At 47.8% G+C, this 20,493-nt stretch overlaps 1 protein-coding gene across 6 annotated transcripts in view; it reads right to left on the bottom strand.

Annotated features, from left to right (window-relative positions):
- The window catches only part of Mprip (myosin phosphatase Rho interacting protein), a 120,278-nt gene that overhangs the window by 8,944 nt on the left and 90,841 nt on the right, over positions 1-20,493 (bottom strand). For 4 of the 6 annotated variants that reach the window (XM_021639510.2, XM_021639508.2, XM_021639509.2 and 1 more), the window contains 10 exons: positions 19,015-19,124; positions 17,692-18,262; positions 15,888-16,004; positions 9,589-13,392; positions 6,923-7,070; positions 5,894-6,011; positions 4,729-4,888; positions 3,260-3,379; positions 2,110-2,196; positions 1,360-1,522 (listed from right to left, as the gene is read on the bottom strand). In XM_021639510.2, the coding sequence (XP_021495185.1) occupies positions 1,360-1,522; positions 2,110-2,196; positions 3,260-3,379; positions 4,729-4,888; positions 5,894-6,011; positions 6,923-7,070; positions 9,589-13,392; positions 15,888-16,004; positions 17,692-18,262; positions 19,015-19,124 (5,398 nt within the window). The remainder of the gene's footprint in view (positions 1-1,359; positions 1,523-2,109; positions 2,197-3,259; positions 3,380-4,728; positions 4,889-5,893; positions 6,012-6,922; positions 7,071-9,588; positions 13,393-15,887; positions 16,005-17,691; positions 18,263-19,014; positions 19,125-20,493) is intronic. The other 2 variants (XM_021639515.2, XM_021639516.2) reach the window with 1 other exon arrangement.

A 20,493-nucleotide genomic window follows, 5' to 3' on the forward strand; every position in this document is an offset into this window, starting at 1 on the left:
AAAGACTCATTACTTTTGCTTTCTACATCTTCTGAACCAAACAATGTGGGGACGGGCTGAGTCCACCACTACAGTGCACCAAGATATCTCCCAGATCGAGTACCAACCCACAGTATACCCTTTTCATATCCCACCAAGCACCAGAGTCCTAACTCACAACTCCTGAACCAAACAGTGCTGTCAACAAAGGATAGGATCTTCCTCCTCCCGAGCTGGACCTCGACTCTGGGCAGACTAACTGGCCTCATTACTTATTTCTAGCTTACTTTTGGCATAGGACTGGTACCAAACAGAATCAGACCAAATTCTTTTTATGATCCACCCCATCAGGAAAACAGTCCTTATAAAGTCTTGATAAAGATGTACACCGGGTCACACCAGAGTGCGTGCAGCCTCCAACAATGCCAGTTTGCGCTGACCAGTAGACTACCGTCCATGGACGATGCTTGGTTCTCTGTGCACTGTGGTAGAATGCTGCTGTGGTGCTCATCTACAGACGAGATATCTATTTCGTATGTTTACAATGTTCTGTCTGCATGTGTGCCTACATGCCATAAGAGGGCACCAGATCTCATTATAGATGGTTGTGAGCCACCATGTGGTTGTTGGGAATTGAACTCAGGACCTCTGGAAGAGCAGCCAGTGCTCTTAAGCTCTGAGCCATCTCTCTAGCCCCCGTAAAGTAGATTTTAAATTGTGCTGTTGTCAGCTGCCTTCAGAAAACTGGGTGTTTGTATCCCATAAGCAATGCAGAGGACTTTTCCAGCAGGCATGTGTGAGTGCTGTCATGGCTATTGTTCCTGAACTTGCTGGTGAAGGAAAGTTGAGCTGCAGGGATATTAGGGGATTTGGGGCAGATTTTCAGTTTATGGGGCTTTTATAATGCAAAAGTCACCATGAAGGTAAGATGAAACCATGGATTATTAGAAAGTGTCCAACAGTGAGTAGGTGGCTCTGCAGATTCTCATCTGTTCTGCACAGTGCCTGGATATTTTCAGCCCGCACAGAAAGAGGTCAGTTCCATTGTTCTCAAGAAGGTAGTAGGTTCCCTCTTTGTTCTGCTTGCTTGTGTCTCTCAAAAGATTTTATGGCAAAACATTTGCATCAAGGAACTAGGAAGAACTTCTTCCCCCTACCTGCTGAAGTTTTTCAGAAAACAGACTATTAAAACCCTTGTTTCTATGGAAGCTCTGTGTAAAGCAGCTGCAGGATATGGGAGGAGCAGATCGTCTAGGGAAACCTGTGGAACCTGTGCAAGTGGGGTCCCTAAAGGAGATTTGGGATGGCACAGACATTAGAATTTTTGGGGTTTGAGGCAAGTGCCAAAACATCTCCATGAGTAGCACCCAGATTGCTCACCGTATCCTGACACAGTAGCGCCCTCAGGAGATTTCTCGCCCAGTGCCTCTGTGGCTGCTTTCAGCTGCTCTTTCAACCTGCTGATATCACAGTCAGCCTTGGCCTTTGCAATGCTGAGCTCTGTATAGATGTCTTTGTACTTATCACTAGCATACTTCTTATCCTAGAGAACAAAGGGACAGACATGAATGGCAGCTGTAGACAAGGAATCAGACTTACTTTGAACTCTATAGCCTTGGGACTAATGCCCTGCGAGAACTGTGGCCTGGAAATCCCTGAGAAAACGTGGTGAGTAGATGGACAGTCTCAGGCAGCCTGCTGTGGTCCTCTCTGACCAGCCACTTCCCTAGGAGTGTCAGCCAAGAAAAGCCTCTAGTTTTTATATTTGCTAAGTCACACCAAGGATTCCATTACTTCTTTTTGACTCCAGGAACCTCTTTGAGACAGGTCCAACTAGACCCACCTGAATGGCACATCAAGTCTCATTTCACCCACACAGCATTCTTCTGTGTGTCACTGTTCCTATCCAAATGAATGGAAACACAGGAACCATCACCACCTGATGAGGCCAGGAGGCCTCCTTGTTCATTTCTGAGGGATATGCTTATAGGCTGGTGTTTTAAGGGAAACTGACTTTGGGACCATGATCCTGTAGAGTGGCCTGCTATGCTAAAATGAGCACAGTGGGACCTGGCCAAGCCTCCTGGCATTCACCCCTCTCTGTCCTGCCTCCAAACACATAGCCCTTACCCGCAGGGCTGTCTGGAGTTCATCCTTGAGGGAGCTGATCTCCTGCTTTAGGTACTGTATTTCTGATTCTTTGACCCGCAACAAGACCTATAAAGAGAGAGAAAATGAGGACTAACTCTCAGAAACCAAGGATCCTGTAGTCTGTGCATACAGAGGTTTGCTGGCAGACAGTTGCTTCATACACTGGGGAGGAGAGAGCCTACCCTTGTTGCTACCCAGAATACATGATTTAAATACTGCTGTTTCTACAGAAATGGAAATGGGGATACTCTGCTAGATTTGTCACTCCTGAGAATAGGCACAAGGACTGGCTTGAGTTCCCACTATTGACTTGCTTGCTCCCTGAGATGGAGCTGTCAAGGCCTAGATACACTGTTCCTGGAGGAACTTCTGCCAAGACTACCCAGCTCCTCCTGCTCTCCTGTCAGTATGGAAGAGTCTGAGCCACCTATAAGGGAAAATCTTCCCTTATTAGGGCCTTCTTGAGGATGCCCTACCCTTGTGGTTCTCAATCTTCCCAATGCTGCAATATACTTTTAATATAGTTCCTCATGTTCTGGTGACTCCCAGCCATCAAATTATTTTGTTGCTACTTCATAATTATAATTTTGCTATTGTTATGTTAACCATAATATAAACATCTAATATGCAGGGTATCTTGATCTACAGGTTGAGAATCACAAGCCTACATACATTAGAGTGTTTTCTTTCTCCCTCCCTCTTTCAACAGTGTTTTCCTTTTCTTTTCTTTCCAGCCTGTTCTGGAATCCTATTGCTTCAGCTTCCTAAGTAGTTGGGATTACAAGTGTATGCCACCATAGAATGAGCCCTTTTGATTAAAAATAACCATCCTGGGTTCTGAGAAGTCAAGCAGCATTCCTGTAGCCCTGAAATGGGGCACTTTATGAGACCAGTTTTGTGGGCAGGTAAAGGGCAGTGTGGGGTTGCAGATCCTCCTGGCATCTAGAGGCTGCTCCTGCCAGTAGACCTCACGCTACCTGTCAGCTAATTGCTACCCCTGATGACTTTGGACCCTCTCACAGCTTTCACATATGCTAACTTCTTGAAGCTTTCTTTTAAAGCTAAGCTAAAGAGCTGTTGTATGACTCAGGAGCTCCTGAGTAAGGCATTGCCTAGCTTCTCACAGTACCTCTAACTCATAGGCATCCTTGCCCTGTGTGAGAGGCAACCCAGTAGACTCTCCGCCACCATCTCCAGTCAGTAGTGTCCGCAACCGTGTGATCTCCGCAGCCAGGCGGTTATTCAGTTCCTGGGGACAACAGCACATTATAACAATGACCGTCCGCACACACAGTTGCTTGGACACCAGCAAAGGTCATTTCTCATCAGTAGTGTGTAGAGGCTTAAGAATGGAGCCCACAAGCCTTGTGAATGTTCAGTGGTATGTTTAAGGTAGACAATTGAGGCTGTTACTTCATAAAAACTGTTCATATGCAAGGCTATTTGAGGATGTAGGATCTGTCAGAAATTTGTTTCAGGACCCCTATTAGACACCAAAATCTGTGGGTGCTTAAGTCCCATTACAAAATGGCACACAGTATCTGCATACATCTTCCCATATACATTAGACTATCTCTAGATTACATCTATTACCCAATACCATGTAATTCCTAGGTACTCAGTTGTACTGTATTACTTAGGGAGTAGTGATGAGAAAATAGTACATGCCCAGTGCAAATGTTTTTTGTTTTCCCTCCTGAACATTTTCTATCTGTGGTCAGTTCGATTTACTGACTCAGAACTCAAAAAAGCAAATGGTCAACTGTGTCTCTAGAACTAAGATTACATGGGCCTTAAAACTGTTCGAGTTGGGTGGTGGAAGTGTACACCTTTAATTCCAGCACTCAGAGGCAGAGGCAGGCAGATTTCTAAGTTTGAGGCCAGGTTGGTCTACAGAGCTACTCCAAGACAGCCAAGACTACACAGAGAAACTCTGGCTCAGAAGAAAGAAGGAAGAAGGAAGAAAAGAAGAAGCAGAAGACTATAATGAAGAAGAAGAAGAAGAAGAGGAGAAGGAGGAGGAGGAGGAGGAGGAAAAAAAAAGTAAGTAATTAAGAAAGTAAATTGTTCTGCTACGGGCAGTATTTTCTTGTCCCAACTTCTGCTCCTAAAGACTGTTCTACTTCTGTCCCTCCAAATTTCTCGGGCTTCCTTTCTGCCTGATAAGTGCTCTTCTTCAAGCTACTGCTGTGGTTCAGTGATCCCAAGTAGTTTTACCCACAGTGCAATGCACAGCTTGAGAAACCAGAGAGGGCAAGCATGATAAAGCTTGAGGCAGGCAAAAATAGGGTGTTGTAGAAGAGCTTACACTGAACAAACCCACTCATGTGGGCTAGCTGTGATTCTAGCAAACCCCAATTTCCTGAGGAGTACTGAATTCTATGAGCATGACTGATAAAATCAACTGTGAGAGGTAAATAAGCCCAGGCACTGGAGGACAAAAGACCCCAATTCTGAGATAGACCTGAGCTACTCCCAACTAGAGAGCCAGAGATTTAGAGAAGTCACCAGATTCTTAAGACTCAGGAAGAGCAGATGTGGTGGTACTATGGCTAGGTAGACTCTGTGAAGGCAAGGCCTAGGTTCTCTTGGCCTTACCTGGTTGTGGGCATTGAGCTCCTGGTTCTCACGCTGGCATTGTCGCAGAGCCTGCCGCTCGGCCTCCAGTGCTTGGGCCAGGTGCGCATTCTCCAGGCACTTCTGGGAGTACTGCTCTGAAAGGACCTCCAGCTCCCGCTGCACTGACTGCAGTTCCTCCCTGCAGAGAGGGAAAGCTCAGCCTTGCCCCCACTACAGGGCTGGGGAAGCTGGACACTGACCGTATACAGTGTCTGCCTACAGAATGCCAGGGACACTTTGCAGAAACCACTCTTGTTTTTCCTGGGCTACCCACAGCTGGCACACTCTGGGAGGCAGAACCAGTGTGACAACAGAGCTGTGTTTCTGAGAGATGTCAGGTGGGAAGCACCCATTTGGGCACTGTATCATTTCAAAGCACAGACAGTGAGCACAACAGGAAACCAGCTCTGGAGGTACTGTTCTCAGCACTCTATATACAGAAGGGCCAAATTCCCAAAGTATAGCCGAGTTGGACCTGAATTGTTGCTTTAGACCCCGCACATTCCAGAGATCCCAGCAAAGTCTAATCTAATGGATACTTCCTGGTACTAATCCAAGGGTCCCTAGCAGTGTGATTCCTACAGAGTGAAAATTCACAAGGTATTTCAATGCTGCACTTGGTGCTACCTAAATAGTCAGTTCACATGAGATTTCTAGAACACTAACTGTGGCCACTTTTGACATAAACAGCTGTGGTATACCAAGCATAACAGACCACGGCTCCTTATAAGGTACTGATGCGGTAGGAGTGTACAAACAAATTGGCGGATGGTGTCTGCAGTCAACCCTAATAAGTAGAAGGCACTTTGTTTTGTTTTAGATCATTGTCTCCATAAATAGCCCAGGCTGGTTTCAGATTTGTGGCAATCTTCCAGCCTCAGTCTCTTAAGTGCTAGGATAACAAATGTATGCCATCATGCCTAGCTTATTTTATGATTTACAATGACATTTATAATGTCATTTGTTACATTTGTTTCTCTGCATCTTAGGGATCAACCTTAATTTAAGCCACAGGAGAGCAAGGTACTATCTGCTGTCCTTAGAACCACAGTCTCCTCACCTCCTGAACAGCAACCTCAAAGTTGTCTTAGGCTTAGGAAAGTAGCCCTCTCCCACAGGACTTTCATAGGGCTAGGTGACTCACAGGTACTGTCGCCTCAGGGCTTCAATGTCTGAATTGATGCTGCTGATCTGAGACCGCTGGCTCTTCTCTAACTCCCGTTCCATCTCCTCTCGGTGGGCATTCTTCATGGCTTCAATGGCTGCAGAAAGGAAACAACCCTCAGCACCAAAATCTAGGGCTACAACTGGCAGTATCTCTTTCTACTGTATTGTTCCTCCATAAGGCCAAGGACAGGAAACTGTGATGTCTGTCCCCTGTTGATACTAACTCCAGCAGCAGTAGGACTCCAAAACAGGCTGGTCTGAGAGAATTCACAAAGATTCCTTCTACAAGGTCTATAAGGTGTTCTATTTATGTTAGAAAAACTCCAAAACAATCAGGTAAAATGTCAATTTTATATTGATACACAAGTTTATAGAATAAGAATGTCTGAGAGCTGCTCTATTTTCTTCTCTGATGCTAAAGCCACACCACTGCACTGTCATTAATCATGTGAAGAAATGGCAGTCTTTGGTTGAGACAGACTTGTTACAGTATACTCATGCTGTGCTACAGTATATTCAGGCTCTGATAAAAAGAGTGCTCCAAGTGATGGATGCCTCGTGGGGACCAGCCCTACAGGGTCACCAACAGTTGATGCACTGGCTCTCAGGCTCTCAATGGACTTCTCAAGGTAGTCCTTGACTCACTTTAAATACCTCTCTCCAAAACGAAGCTTTAGGCTAGGGCTGGTACCAGTTTGGTCCAGCACCTGCTGGATATGCATGAGGCCATGTTCAGTCCAGAAATACACAAACAGGGTGGGAAAGTACATGTCTATTACTGCAGCATTGGGGAGATGAAGGAAGGAGAATAAGTTCAAGGTTATCCTCACCTACATCAGGAGTTTAAGGATGGCCTAGGATACAGACCCTGCCCAGTCACATACCCACTACTACTACTAAGGGGAAACTTAAATCTCAGGGAAAAGCAATGTTAAGGCCAATCCTCTACTCAACTATAGGTTCAACCCAAGACATGGGACACCTGTGCTCACAGACTTAGCCCCACCTGAGATGGTGGCAGCTGTCTCCTCAGCCAGGAGGCGGTCTTTCTCCTCCCGCAGCTTCTCTAGCTCTCGCTGGTGTTGCCTCTGGAGGTCTTCAATCTTCTTCTGATGTGTCTCCTCCATGGCGGCAAAGCCTCGTTCACATGTAGCCTGTAAAATTGAAGAGGGCTTATTGGTTTTCTATGCTTCCAAGTGGCTGTCCTATGCAATAAATAAGTTGGCTACCTGCTTGGTCCAGGAAGTGATACGGTTTCAAGATGTGGCTGGTGATTCTAGTATTTGAGCTATACGGTCTTTGTCTTGGAACTATGTGGCATCAGAACCAAGTAGTACACATATTACCTATATTGGTCACAGTAGCAGACACACCCAGACAAATATGCTAGCTGGAGAGAGTGAGGTTCCTCCTGAAATGAAGGGTAAACTGACTGGAGAGCCCAACCCATCCTCTGTGGGCTGGGCTAGACAGGACTTATTTTTCGGAGCTAGGGCGCTTTAGCCTAAACCTCAATGGTATCTACACAGGAACCAGAGCAGATGTCAACATCTGTCCTGCTAGCCTGTGCCTTCTTCCATCCTCTCTCTCTTAAAAGAGAGCAGAGGCAGGCTACCTACTGAGGGCCATACCACCTTACCATGCAGAAGAGACACATGTGAGTCCTAGGGGGACTCATTCCCCATTCTCCACAGGCAGAGCCACAGGCCTGGCCTCTCAGGGCTGCTCTCCCTAACCAAGCAGTAGTACATGCCTTGGGTTCTACCTGCAGCTCACAGCTACTCTGAAAGTGGATCATTCTGCCTAAACTTGTGATAGCCACTTCTGGGCAAAACAGGCTTTCTCATGATTGAAACGAAACGAAACAAAACTGGAAGAATGTGGCTGTAATTCTGCATTCCTACCCCATCATTTTGAATCACCACACTTTGACATGTTTTAACTCAGCCTAACCATCACTGAGAGGCTTTAGCAACTTTAAATTCCTGCTCCCATCCTGGAGCTGACTACAGTGTGTGTGCTGTGCCAGTCAACTCCACACAGCCTAGAGATAGTTTTATATCATCCGTGCTCAGAACATTTTGGATTTTGGCTCCTTTCAGATTTTGAGGTCCATTTAATCGATGCTTGCCCTATAAAAAGTCTCTTCCATTTTATTCTGATTTGAACATTTTGAAATACATGAAGACAGAGCTGAAAATTCCTAAAACAGAAACACTGAGGTGTATTTAACAACTAGGTTGCTTCATTGTTAAATGTATTACGTTTCAAAACTGTCTCAGTAAACCAATTTAAAAAATTTGAGCGAGCCCTGAGTGGCACATGCCTGTAATCCCAGCACTCAGGGAGGCAGAGGAAGGCGCACCTCTGAGAGTTTGAGGTCATCTTGGTCTATAAAGCGAGTGCAGGTGAAGGTTACACAGAGAAACTCTGTTTTGGGGGAAAAATTAAGTGTGCTCGGCGGTGGTAGTGCATGCCTTTAATCTCAGCACTTGGCAGGCAGAGGTGGACGGGTCTCTGTGAGGCCAGCCTGGTCTACAGAGTGACTTCCAGGACAGCCAAGGCTACAACAGAGAAATCTTGTCCCAAAACAAAACAACAAAAAACAAAACAAAAAAACCAATACCCCCACCAAAAAAACAAACAAACAAACAAACAAACAAAAAAACAAACCAAAAACACAAAACAAAACCCACCCAAACAAACAGGCTGTTGGAGGCTACTGCAGATGCATATAGGCAATGGTGGTCCATGCTCCTTGCGGGACCACTGAATACACATTTTGAAATTTTCTCACAATGCTTAATGGTTTTTAAAACATCTGGATGAAATCAGAAAAAGAATGGTGAAAACCCCAACTTCTTTTGTGTTTGGTTAGTAGCCAAACACGTAGAGAGAGGCAAAGGGAAACTGAATTGTTTCCCTTCAGGATGAAGGAAAAGGGTACTGAGAAACAGTCATAGATGTCCTGCTGAGCTACAGCTGTGACAGTGTGGCAGAAACAGTGGCCTGCAAAAAGACAGCTAGAACCAGATGCAGGCACCCTTGGGGCCTGTTCACCTTCCAGTGAGGGAAGAAGATGAAGACATAGCAACCAGGCCACCTCTGGAATCTAAGAGATTCCATGATTATGGCCAGGCAGCCACGTACGCAGTGTAGTCTAAGAAAAAAAGGCTGTCCACAGAAGCATGACAGGCAGCCTGGGAGACACATGTGGGAAAACCTTCTCAGACACAGTGCTAAGTCTTCCTTGGGGAGCTAGGCTAGGCAAGGAACCCTTGACACCGGTTTACAAATATTCTTGTTGTGAAGTCCCAACTGTGCTGAGAAGGGGTATATGGGTGACAGCCCTTGAGAGATGTGAGGCAGTCCAAAGACTGATGCCTCAACTTTGAAAGCCAGAAGGGGTTCTGTGAGGGCAAGAAGGGTGATTACCCTGGGACGTGGACCGGCAATGTGAAGACCATACCCTCCTTTACCATAGGGATGCTGCTTTTCCTTGCTAGCTTCCCTCTGACACAAGAATGTTACTCAGTTCTGCCTGTACAGCAGCTGAGAACTAAGAACTACCTCCTATCCCGACTCTGAGACCTTAGCTGCCCCCACACAATGGCCCCTTTCTTGTATATCGCCAAAGAGAATTGGCCCTGAGAAATAAATGGTGCTAAAGACCTTGAGGCTCTCAAAGTCCCGCTGATACTTCTCCCGCAGGGTGGCCATATCACCCTCCAGCTCTTTGTGGCCCAGCTCCTCTCGCATAGCATCCATTTGGGCCTCCAGCTCCTGGATTCGTTCTCGTAGCCCTGTCATGGATTCAGCCTCATCCTTGGCTGCTGGCACAGATCTGGGCTCAGATGGCCCAGGGGCCAGTGTGGAATCTGGGTGTGAAGGTTGGGAGAGGCTCAGTGCTCCCCGCAGGCTCCATATGTAGTGTTCCTGCAAGGCCCTCAGTTCCTCTTGATGAACGGCCTGCAGTTCCCGGACCTTCAGCTGGAACCTGTCCTCCAGCATCTTCATTTGCTGCACGTGTTGCTGTTCCATGGCCTGCCTGTCTTTGACTGAAGCGTCTAGCTGGCTGAGAACCCGGCTACGCTCAGCCTGCAGGGTATTTTCGGTGTGGCTCAGCTGTTCCACCATGCACCTGATCTCTTCCTCATACCTGCCCTGTAGGGCAAACATGCTCTCACTGTGTTTGCTTTCTGCTTCTTGTAGACATCTCTGCTGATGGTCCATCTGGCTCACTTTGGCCTTGAGCTCAGTGTTTTCCTTTTCAATGAGGGTGATAACCTTCTGGTACTCATTTTTCTGCTTGTGGAGAAGTTCTTCATACTCCTCCTTCAGGGCCCCAACTGCTTGTGCACGCTTCTGGCATGAAGCTCCCCTGGCCTCCTGACAGGCCTTCTTGTAAAAGCGCAGCTCCTTTTCATACTCCAGCCGAATTCTGCATGCAGCATAGCACACTTGAGCCTGAATAATTGCGTCTTGAACCAGTAATGAAGAATACTGACCAAGGCCCTCTAGACAAGCATCATATGAGAGATGCTGGGACATGTGCAGAAGCCTCTGGCAACCCCCAAGTGGCTCTGTGGGAGGCAAGGCTGGCAAGGCAGCAGAAATCTCCTCAAGGATGCTAGCCTTTTCTCTCAGCTGCTGGGCCAGCTCATCCTGAATGCCAGCAAAGACTTCAGGGCTCTGACGGAAAGCCTGCAAAGGCTCTTGGGAGCCATCTGTGGCTGGCCCCAGTACCTCTCCTAATGGGTTCTGGTCCCAGGATGTCTGCACCTGGTTCTCCCTGTCAGTTGGATGCCTAAGGGTTTCTAATATCTGCTGTATTACTCTTTCAAAGTCTGGGGTTTGGTAGGCTCCCAAGATTTCTCCCAGCATGCACTTGTGCTGCTGTAGGGCTGCCTGGGTCCCCTGTAGGGTCTCCTGTATGCGCTGCAGCCTATGGTGGAACAATTCTCTTACTGATTGTGTGGCATAGCTGAGCTCTGCGCGAATCCATGTGGCATCAGCCAGACTTTGTGGAATACACTGCTGCCTGTCTCCTGACGTGCAGGCTGCTTCTTCTCCCAATGTTCCTAGGTGCTTACTTAGGGACTCAACCTGGCTCCAGAACTCACCATTCACCAGCAACTTCTTGGCCCAGATCTCCATTGGAGACCCAGCAGAGCGGGCAGCACTTTCTTCCTTGAGTGGCCATTCCCCTGACTGCGTAAGCTCACAGAGAACACCATACACACCTGAGGTGGTATTCTTTAGAGAGTCAGCTATTTGGTTGATGAGTGAGGCCTCCAGGACTATTTGAGCGGAAAGCAGTTTCCTGTGCTCCTGCTCATTCAATAGGGGCTGGCAGGGCTGCTGCACAGGGGCTGCCACACCACTTTCCATGGGGTGCCCCTTCTCTTGCTCAGCCTGCGTCCTGCTATCTGCAGGGGGTGCCCATGGCTGAAGGGTCTTGATGGCACTCACAAGCATACTCTCTATGTTAGCCAGGGAGGCCGCACATGCATCCTGTCCTTCCTCTTGGTCAGCCCATGGCAGAGACCTTAGCTTTTTCCAACAGCTTTCCAAACATGTCAGGGCTTGGCTATTTTTGGCTTGGAAGTCTTCCAGCTCCCCGGGGTGGTGCTCAATGTTCGTGGCCTTCTGCTGCCTCTCCTGCTCTAGCTGAGAGGCCAGTGCACTAGCCTGTAGCAAGCTGGCACGGAGCTGCTCCTGCAACTGTGCCTCAGTGCCAGCCCACTGCTGGTGCAGTGCAAGCAACGCCTCCTGACTCTGGCCCTGCTGGCTCTCCAGCCTCATAGTCACATCTTTGAGCTTCTCTTCTGTGACATAGAGCTTTGTCTCCAGGGAGTGGATTATAGAGATATATGTTTCAGCATCTGCAGTTGCAGGGAGTATGTTAGGGGTAGCTTCTGAGGACACACTATCCTCTGAGGGTGACTGGTCCTGGCTGGTGTCTGATGATGTGCTGCTAGTCCAGGCCTTTGCACACCCCTCAGGGTGTATGTATCTTTGACACTGGATTGTGGAGAACCGGATTCTTGGCCTTTTTATAGGGGCTCCCAGGTCAGACTTAGATGTGCTTTGCAGATGCCCCTCCCGGTCAGGCACATCCACAGACTTTGGGGGTACGATGTTCTCCTCTCTGCAGAGGCTACCACTGCTACCCTCCTCCCCCAGGCCAACACTTGGATCTTCATCCTCTGCCTGGGAGTGGGGAAAGCCTGGAAATACTCTGGTGATTGAGCCTAATGGCAAAATGCCACCGTCCTCCTCCGTTGACTCTGTGGTACTCTGAGGCTCTTTGGCATCCTTTGGAGAATCAGTAACAAATCTCCTTAGACACTCTTCCTTTTCCTGCAGCTTAATTTCTGTTTCCTCTAAGCTGCTGCCCAAGGCAATCATTTTAACCAAAGCTTCATTGAGGTCTTGGTCTTTCTTTTCCAGAACTCTCTCATGTGCTTCCTTAATATGCTTCAGTTCTTCTTCCTTTTGTCTCAACAGAGTGCGCACACTCTGTAGCTGGACAGAGACCCTGTGGTGTGAGTGCTCCAGGCTCTGGTAGTCAGCTTCTCTTCCCCTCAGCTTCTCTTGAAGCTCAGCCACATCACCATCAGATGTGGCCACACGTTCCATGAGCTCTTGAAACTGCTGCTTGATGAGATCCCGTTCATCATGGAGGCTCTGTACATGCTGCGCTAATTGGCGGATGCTGGCCTCCCGGGCCTCCAGCTCTTCCTCTAGCTGATGTACCTGCTCACTGCCTTTGCATGTTTCACTCAGCTTTTCTTTCTGGAGGGCTTCCACTTGCTGGACATGGCCTTGTAGCTGTTCCTCATAGGCACTAGCTTTGTCCTCTACTTCCTTCAGGTTCTGCAGCAGTGCTTGCTTCTCCTGCTCACAGCTTTCCAGCAACAACGTATAGTTCCTCTTCAACTTCTTCTCCATCAGACGCTGGGCCTGCTCACTGGTACCCAGCTGTTGGCTGAGCTCAGCAATGCATTCCTTCAGCCTCTGCACCTCCTTCTGGCGGTCCTGTTGCAATGTCTGCTGTGTGTCTAGGTCCCTCAGTTCCTGTGTCTTCTCTAATAGCAGGGCTTCTGTGCTTTTGAGCTTCTGCTCACTGGCCCTCAGCTGGCCACTCAGCATGGCCTTGCTGTGCTGCCACTCCTCCAGCTGCTCACGAACCTTGCCCTGCTCCAGCTTCAGCTCACTCTTGAGTTTGGCTAGAGCCTGTTCCTTAATGGCTAGCTCTGCAGCAGCATTGCCAAGTCTTGTTTGCAGGGTCTGGATCTCAGCCTCATGGTGCCGGATTGCATCCTTGGCCTCCCCATAGCTCTGTGTCAGGGTCTGAATCTGCTGTGTGATGAGTTCCTGCCGCCGGCACTGGGCTTCCAACTCACTTTGAAGGTCTTGATTGACTCTATGGAGCCTCTGCCAGGCACCCGATGGGGAGATGGCCACTTCAGTCTTAAAAAAACCGATTAAATACTGGTTAGTAACACTCAGGCCACCCTGTTCTGAGTGTCACACCTCTGGCCAGGATCAATCATAGAATAGCTCGTTGATAGCTTTGGCTTTAATCCTTTGCACAACTTTTTTTTTTTCTTCATTTAAGAAAAAAAAAAATCAAAATGTAGGTTTTTTTTTTTTTGGTAAATATAGCTGCTTCCACATAAACAGAACACATGGACAAAAACATCAAAAAACAGTATCTAGAAGAAATAAACCAAATAAAGCTGTATAATGGAACACACTGAGAAGTACAACGGAGACCGAAGGACAAAAGAAACCGCATTTGTTTTGCAAAACAAAGTATGTGGTTCTAGACCACATATTTAAAGCAGCACAGGGCATAAGGCACAAGAAAGTGACGTCACTTCCTTCCATAACAGGAAGAGAAGGAAGGCAGGTAACTACTTGAGGGATGTCAGCAAAGTAACATTGGAACATTTCCTTTAGAAAGCGTAGTCAGGCCTCCACCGTAAGGAGAAAACTAATCTCTACCTGCAAGAAGACAGAACAAGGGGAATGCAGATCATGAAGCAAAATGTGGTATTAAAACAAACCTTCGTAAAGCTCAAAATAAAAATGAAACATGCAAAACCCAAAATAAAACAAAACTCCCCATACTGAGAGACATACAGAAGAGACAGAAATAATACAAAGCAGGGAGACAGTATGGATAAATCAGGAGAGTCCCACCCAGAATCTGGCCTGCCCAGTCTCCCTCAGTCTGCTGGTGGGGAAACCACAGATGTGACACTCAGCTAAGTCCCAGTTCCACACCACACTCACCAAAGCATGCAGCCCTCCCAGCAGTGAGCACAGCACCACACCCCAAGCTTGCGTCTCTGAGCCCTCAGTGCCCCACAGTCCCTTGCCCCTTCTCACTTTGGACTGCAAGTATTTCAGGGGTAATCATTATTAGATTTAGCGGAAGCTGGCCCAGTGCTGACCAACAGGGCCTTCAGTGTAGATGCACATGATGATCCATGTTAGACACAAGTTAGCAATGTGCAAAGCTCTTTGGCAGTGTCTTTACCACCAGTCTCAAGCCAAATCTTGTATAATGGAACCAGCCTAAAGGCTTACGAAAAGGACCCTTAAAGTAGGGGTGGGCTGAATGAACACCCTAAAGGCTCTCTGAGTAGGCCATGTATAAGGGAGATGTCTTCCATGGCCAGTTCCAGGCAGAAAGGTCTGAAGCAGGATAGCAGTTAATTTGCTGGAAGGGAAGAGGGTGCAGTAAAGACAGTAAGCCAGGAACACATGCAGCAGTGTGAGAGATTTGCACGAAGGTAAAGTAGGCCCTGGCTGAGAGGAGGGAACTGGACACTGTTGATGGACCAGGTATGGAGACACAGCCCTGCATATGGACATCGACCGGAGCCCAGGGCTGCTTGTAACTTGGTGACGAAGACTGAAGTCAGTGCACAAGGGTCTGAGCATGTCAACAACCAACGTGGCAGAGATTCTGGGTCTTTGAGAGCTGAAGGCTTTTGGAGAACACTAGCTCTAAATCATGCAGGCAGGAGGCTGCTGCTCAAAGTAGGAGTATACTTCTGGGATCAGTGGGAGAGTCAAGACCAGAACCTGGGATGCTAACACCAATCTAAAACCACTGTCTTATCTTTGCCGGGAGCTTCAGTTCAATTCTACCATCCCATTCCACTTTTCCTAGCACTTCTCTGCTCTCCCACCAGCATGACAGCACTCAGGACAACAGTATTTCTCCTTCACGTCCCACAACTGGCATGGATCCTAGGAAGCTAGCTATAGGACAATGACACAAACCACCTGTTCTCATACCAGGTTACCTTGAGACTTTTGTTCTGACATATCCACACCAGGGGTACTCTAGGGATCTGAAAGCAGCAGGATTTTGGAAGGCACCTTGAGGAGGACACTGGTCTTGGGCTGTCAGCTCACCACCTAGTTGCTAGCATTTACCCTATTCCCGGTTGGGTTAGGTTGGGTAGGTGGTCATATATCCTGCTGAAACAGACTGGTTAAAAAGAAATGGGGGTAGGTGGGTGGTGGTGGACCTCTAGCTCTGTTACTAACTTGCTGTTGGACCTAAAAAAGGCACTTAACTTGCTGTTGTATTACCCAGTTTTTTCAGTATGTACAATGGGCCTAGTCTCACTATGGTGAAAACAATGAGAAACAACATACAGATACATGGTTTTTCACAAAAGCACAATGTCTAGAAAGCCCAAAGGAGAGATCACAAATGATTTCATGACCAAAAGATAATCCTTAGCTGTAGAGATTTGAGTCATACTCTCCCAAATGATGTCCTAGCAGCAAGGAAAATGTACAGAATACCACAGCATTGAGAGCCCTGGTCCTTGTTGACCAGAGTTTTGCCATGTTTGCACATTCCTAACCTGTGGGCCTGAGCAGACCTTTCACACTGAAGCCCCTGGGTGTACTGCTGACTGGGCAGCTGCCCACCCTACCTGCAGCACATAGCCCTCCCGGGCACTCTGCTCTCGGCCCAGGGCCACCCTTAACTGGTCCTGCAGAAGCCGGTTCTGCTCTAGAAGATCCGAGGCCTCTTTCTGGCTCTGCTCCAGCTGTTGGTGAAAACAAACAAACACACATAACACTTCACAAACATGATGACAATAAACAAAAGCAGCCGCCCACAGGTGGTCAGTGGGGAGTGTTCACTGGCCTCACATCGATCAGATATGCAGCGTGTGGAACTGCACGACATCAGCACAATCGCTCCCCTCTGGTGGCGAAGGGACACATTGCCCTGTTCTTGCCTCAGGGGGCCCCAACAAGCTTCCACACTGGCTCACAGTTGTACTATGCACGCTGGATAGCTCATGTGGCAGGGTTCCTCTCTGGGGAACCTCTCTGGTGGCTGTGCTCCACTGAGAAGAGAGGGAGTCACATCTTTATCAGGAGGAAGATTGTGTGTGTGGGGTGGGGTGGGGTGGGGTGGGGTGGGGGGGGTCCTTGGCATAGCATGTAGGACTCACTTTCAGGTCCTACTAAATATTCTATCTAAGCAGGTTTACAGAGTAGATTTCAAATAAAGTTCCAATACATCCTCAAATTAGGCATGGAAACCTGTAAATGCTCTACATTCTTGTTTTCAACAGCTTCAAAGACAGACACCAGCCACCTTTCCCCAAATTCTAAGATCGTTCCTGCTGTTCTGCCGTAGGGCTGCCCTACTCTGCTGGGCCATGTTATGGGGACATTAAACACTGAACTCCAGACTGCTCTTCAGTCAAGAACTGCTCTTCAGTCAGGAACTCAGTATTCGACTGGGCACATGCCTTTACTCCTACTACTTGGAAAGCAGAGGCAACTGGATCTCTGTGAGTTCAAGGCCAGCCTGCTCAACAAAATGAGTTCCAGGATAGCCAGGGCTACACAGAGAAACCCTGTCTCTAAAAACAAACACACACCTCAGTATACATACTGCAGGCCAGAGGGCTCATTTTGGTAGCCTAGAGTTATATGTTTGAATTACCTCACTTCATCTTACCTGTTATTTTTTAAAATAAATACAGAAAATGAAAAAGTCAAAATGTTGGTGCTAGTGATCTACCAGGCACATACACTTAATAGAAAAAAAAAAAAAAAGAGGAAAAGAGAGATGTGCTGATGTGGCAGACCTTCAACTAGCTCTTATGGAAAGTGTTCAGAATATGCCTGAAACTTAATGAGGACGTTTATACAACAAAACCAGACAGAAGCCTGGAGGATGGGCACACATCTCAAACACCTCATGTAATTATGCTGGAGCTTAGGGTTGTTTTGCTTTTGAAATGGTTCTGGAGAAACCGTGTAACTGTAATGAGCAATTTGGGAGATGGGGCCAAAGCTAAATATGAACTTCAATAATGCTACATCTTTATACACACTGGTTTATACTTATGATTCCGACATTTTGCTTTGTTTTGCCAATGCTGGAGATTTGCTACTTTGTGAATTATGCAAATACTGTCACATCGGGGCCAAGTCACTAGTCTTTCATAGTATAGTGTTTCTAATTATACATAAACAAAACTTCACAGTAGGGAATTTTCTGCTTGTGTGATGCTGACACTTTTTGGATTTTTGGAGCATTTGGGACTTGTGGATTAAGGATATTCGTCCTGTAACTTCTTTGGTCACAGAACTCACTAGTGAGATATAAATGTATGTGCAAACGTAATGTGGGCACATTTGATGAGAATCCCATCAAACTGAAGTGTCTTGGGTCACTTTTTTTCCATGCAGGAAGGGGGCTGCCCACATTACCTCCTTCTCTAGCAGAGAGGTGAGCTCATGTGTGGAGAGCCGCTCACTTCTGTCCTCCAGGGACAGGTGCAGAGGGGCGATGGGCACCTGCTTTTCCTCCCTGAGAGGGGTGGTCTCCACTTGGTGCCACCGCTGCTCAATTTCCACATGGACATTCTGTGTCTTGAGGTCAGAGGTTCCCAGCAGCCCTGGGCTCCGGTCGATGTCCATACGTAGGGCTGTGTCCTCCAAACCCGGTCCATCAACAGTGTCCAGCATCCCAAAGCGCTTGCGGCGCTCTTCTCGCCGTCGAGCTCGCTCACGCTCCAGCTCACCTGGCTCAGCTTCAACACACCCAGGGTCACCAGCATCAGAAGAGCCCACAGTGCTGGCTCTTTCTTGTGCCAGGGCCTGTTGGATTGGTCGGAATTCAGCCCAGTCAAAGGTCTTGGAGCGGCCCTCCCGTCTCCGCTCTCGAGCACGGCTCTTCTTCTGCTCAGGATCTGGGTCTGCTGCTTCGGTTTCTTGCTTCTCATTAGGCCTTGAGCAGGTCTCAAAAGATGTGCTTTTATTCTTTTCCTCAGGCAATGAGCTGTGGGGCAGTAAGGAAACATGGGACCTGTCAGGGAGCTTGGACATTTTAGCAGGTCATAGGGCCAGCCTACAACTGTTCTGATCCCCAAAGTGGTTTGTAAGTGTAGAGGGAAGAATGCTGCACTTGTGCTTGGTTCTCCCTTGGGGGACGGAAAGAACCTTAGCTGTTCCTGAGATCTCAGTTCTCATTCTTTAAAATGGAGTGTCATAATATGCAGGGAGTGTCATGGTGGTCCTACCATGGATCATGGGGATAAAACCAATGGATTTCTGTAAGTCCCACAGGACAGAAGGGTCTAGCCACTGTCCAGACACTTGGTGAGAAGCAACCCTATACTATGCAGTGACAGAAGAGTGACAGTGATTGAGAACTAGCCCTCTCTATAAGTTCTCAGGGATTTCAATAAACAGGACACACCATCAGCTTGATTGGAAAAACAAAAACAAAAACCTCATTGTGGCTACAGGCATGACAGGTCAGAGTGAGGAAGCAGAGGCATGTCGCATGTTCTGAGAAATACACACTATAGCATGTTAAGTCATTTTCAAATGTGGGCATGAAGGTGACCTGTGTGGCTGACCAGGTCAGTTTAACAGAAGAAAGGCCAGCAGAGGCAGGAAGACAAATGAATTACAGAGGACAAATATAGCCAGCTGATAGTGGGCCAGAAGGAGGAAAGGACTTCATGTTGTGGTGCAGCTGGGCCCAGGCCTCAGGCAATGTGGCAATTAGCAAGATGTCCATCTTACCTGGTCACATCTGGGGCAGATGTTGGAAGCACATGTTTCATAATGGTCTGGATCCAATTCCGTCGTATGCCAGATGTCATAGCTGACAGGGTGAACTCACCCTCCTTGGTCTATACAAAAAATACTAACCATCAATGGTTAGCCCATGGGAGTGAATGCTGCCTCCCATCTCTAAAGTAAACACAGTCCCACAGAGAAAAGAGTTAGGCTAGGTGACTTCCCTAGAAGTGTTGTATATGACCTGCTTGAGACAGGAAGACTAATTAGGGTCACACTCAGGGAGTGGTGAACTGGGTGTCCCCTTAACAATGCAGTACACACTCACTAGTAGCCTGCACTAAGATGATCACATGTGTCCCTCTCCTCAAGAAGCTCTTGTTAGCCCTAGGGACAAAGACACAGAACTTGCTGGGATCAAGGAGAGTGGTGGCCCAGGCCTAGCATCCCATAGCCTCCACATAGATGCACAGAGTGACAGAGGGGCTGCCTTGTATCTCCTCCTGCACTGAAAGGGCAGAAAGATGCACCACACCACTCCTGTCACCATCTAGGTGATGAGAGTTAAAGCAGTGGCAGAGGAAAGGTGATGGAGGGTCAGGGCATCATTGGCTGGATAGGAGTCAGGAGGAATCTGTTGACAGCAGGGATTCTGCAGATGGGAAAAAGGAATCCAAAACTATCAGGAGCCTGCTAGTAAATCAGCTAGTACAAAAATGAAACCAAGACAGTTTGGGGGCAGGTACTGGTGTGGCGGACAACATATAGGCTATTGTATTGACCCGACCGTTTCCTCCATGGTAGACTGTCACACCTGGCTCATTCCTCACCAAGGAATACAACCTTGGTGTACACAGCAGCACGGGACCCATTCACATTCTAAGCCAGCCCATTCAACCCTTTGATGGAGGTGCTTTGGCCTCAGCTATGCAGAGAGCTTTCCTGGTCTTAGCGCTACTTGCCAAGCTCATGCTCTCAAAAGACCTATCACTGCCTCAAACCCTCCACTGGCTAGGATTGCAGAGGATCCATCTCTACTGTGTAGTCTCTGAATCCTCAAAACACCATGGGTTACAGGACCTCTCTGGTCCTACCTCGCTTGAAGTTCCTCCCTGGCACCTTCAGTTCCTTCCTTCCTTGTCCACCACACAGCTACTACCTGCCTGGTTTCCCTTCTAAGTGCCCCCATCTCTCATGCAAGTTCTGCCAGATATATCTAATTAACCAAGCCACATTCCTGGTGCCCATAAATGTCAGCTCTTCCAAACCTTGAGACAGCATTTGTCCTGACACGCACTTGCTATTCTCATGTGCCATCTTTCGCCTACCTTCTGCATTAGCACTGTCTTCTGATAAACCCACCGGGCAGGAGACCAGACCCACCACTGGCTCTGGCTAATATGGGCAGAGAGCAGGCACTGCCTTGAGACATCTGCTAATCAAGCTGAAGATGGGGAAAGAGCCAGGAATCATTGCAAGGAA

The sequence above is a fragment of the Meriones unguiculatus genome, chromosome 11 (assembly GCF_030254825.1).
Source record: "Meriones unguiculatus strain TT.TT164.6M chromosome 11, Bangor_MerUng_6.1, whole genome shotgun sequence".
NCBI classification, from domain to species: domain Eukaryota; kingdom Metazoa; phylum Chordata; class Mammalia; order Rodentia; family Muridae; genus Meriones; species Meriones unguiculatus.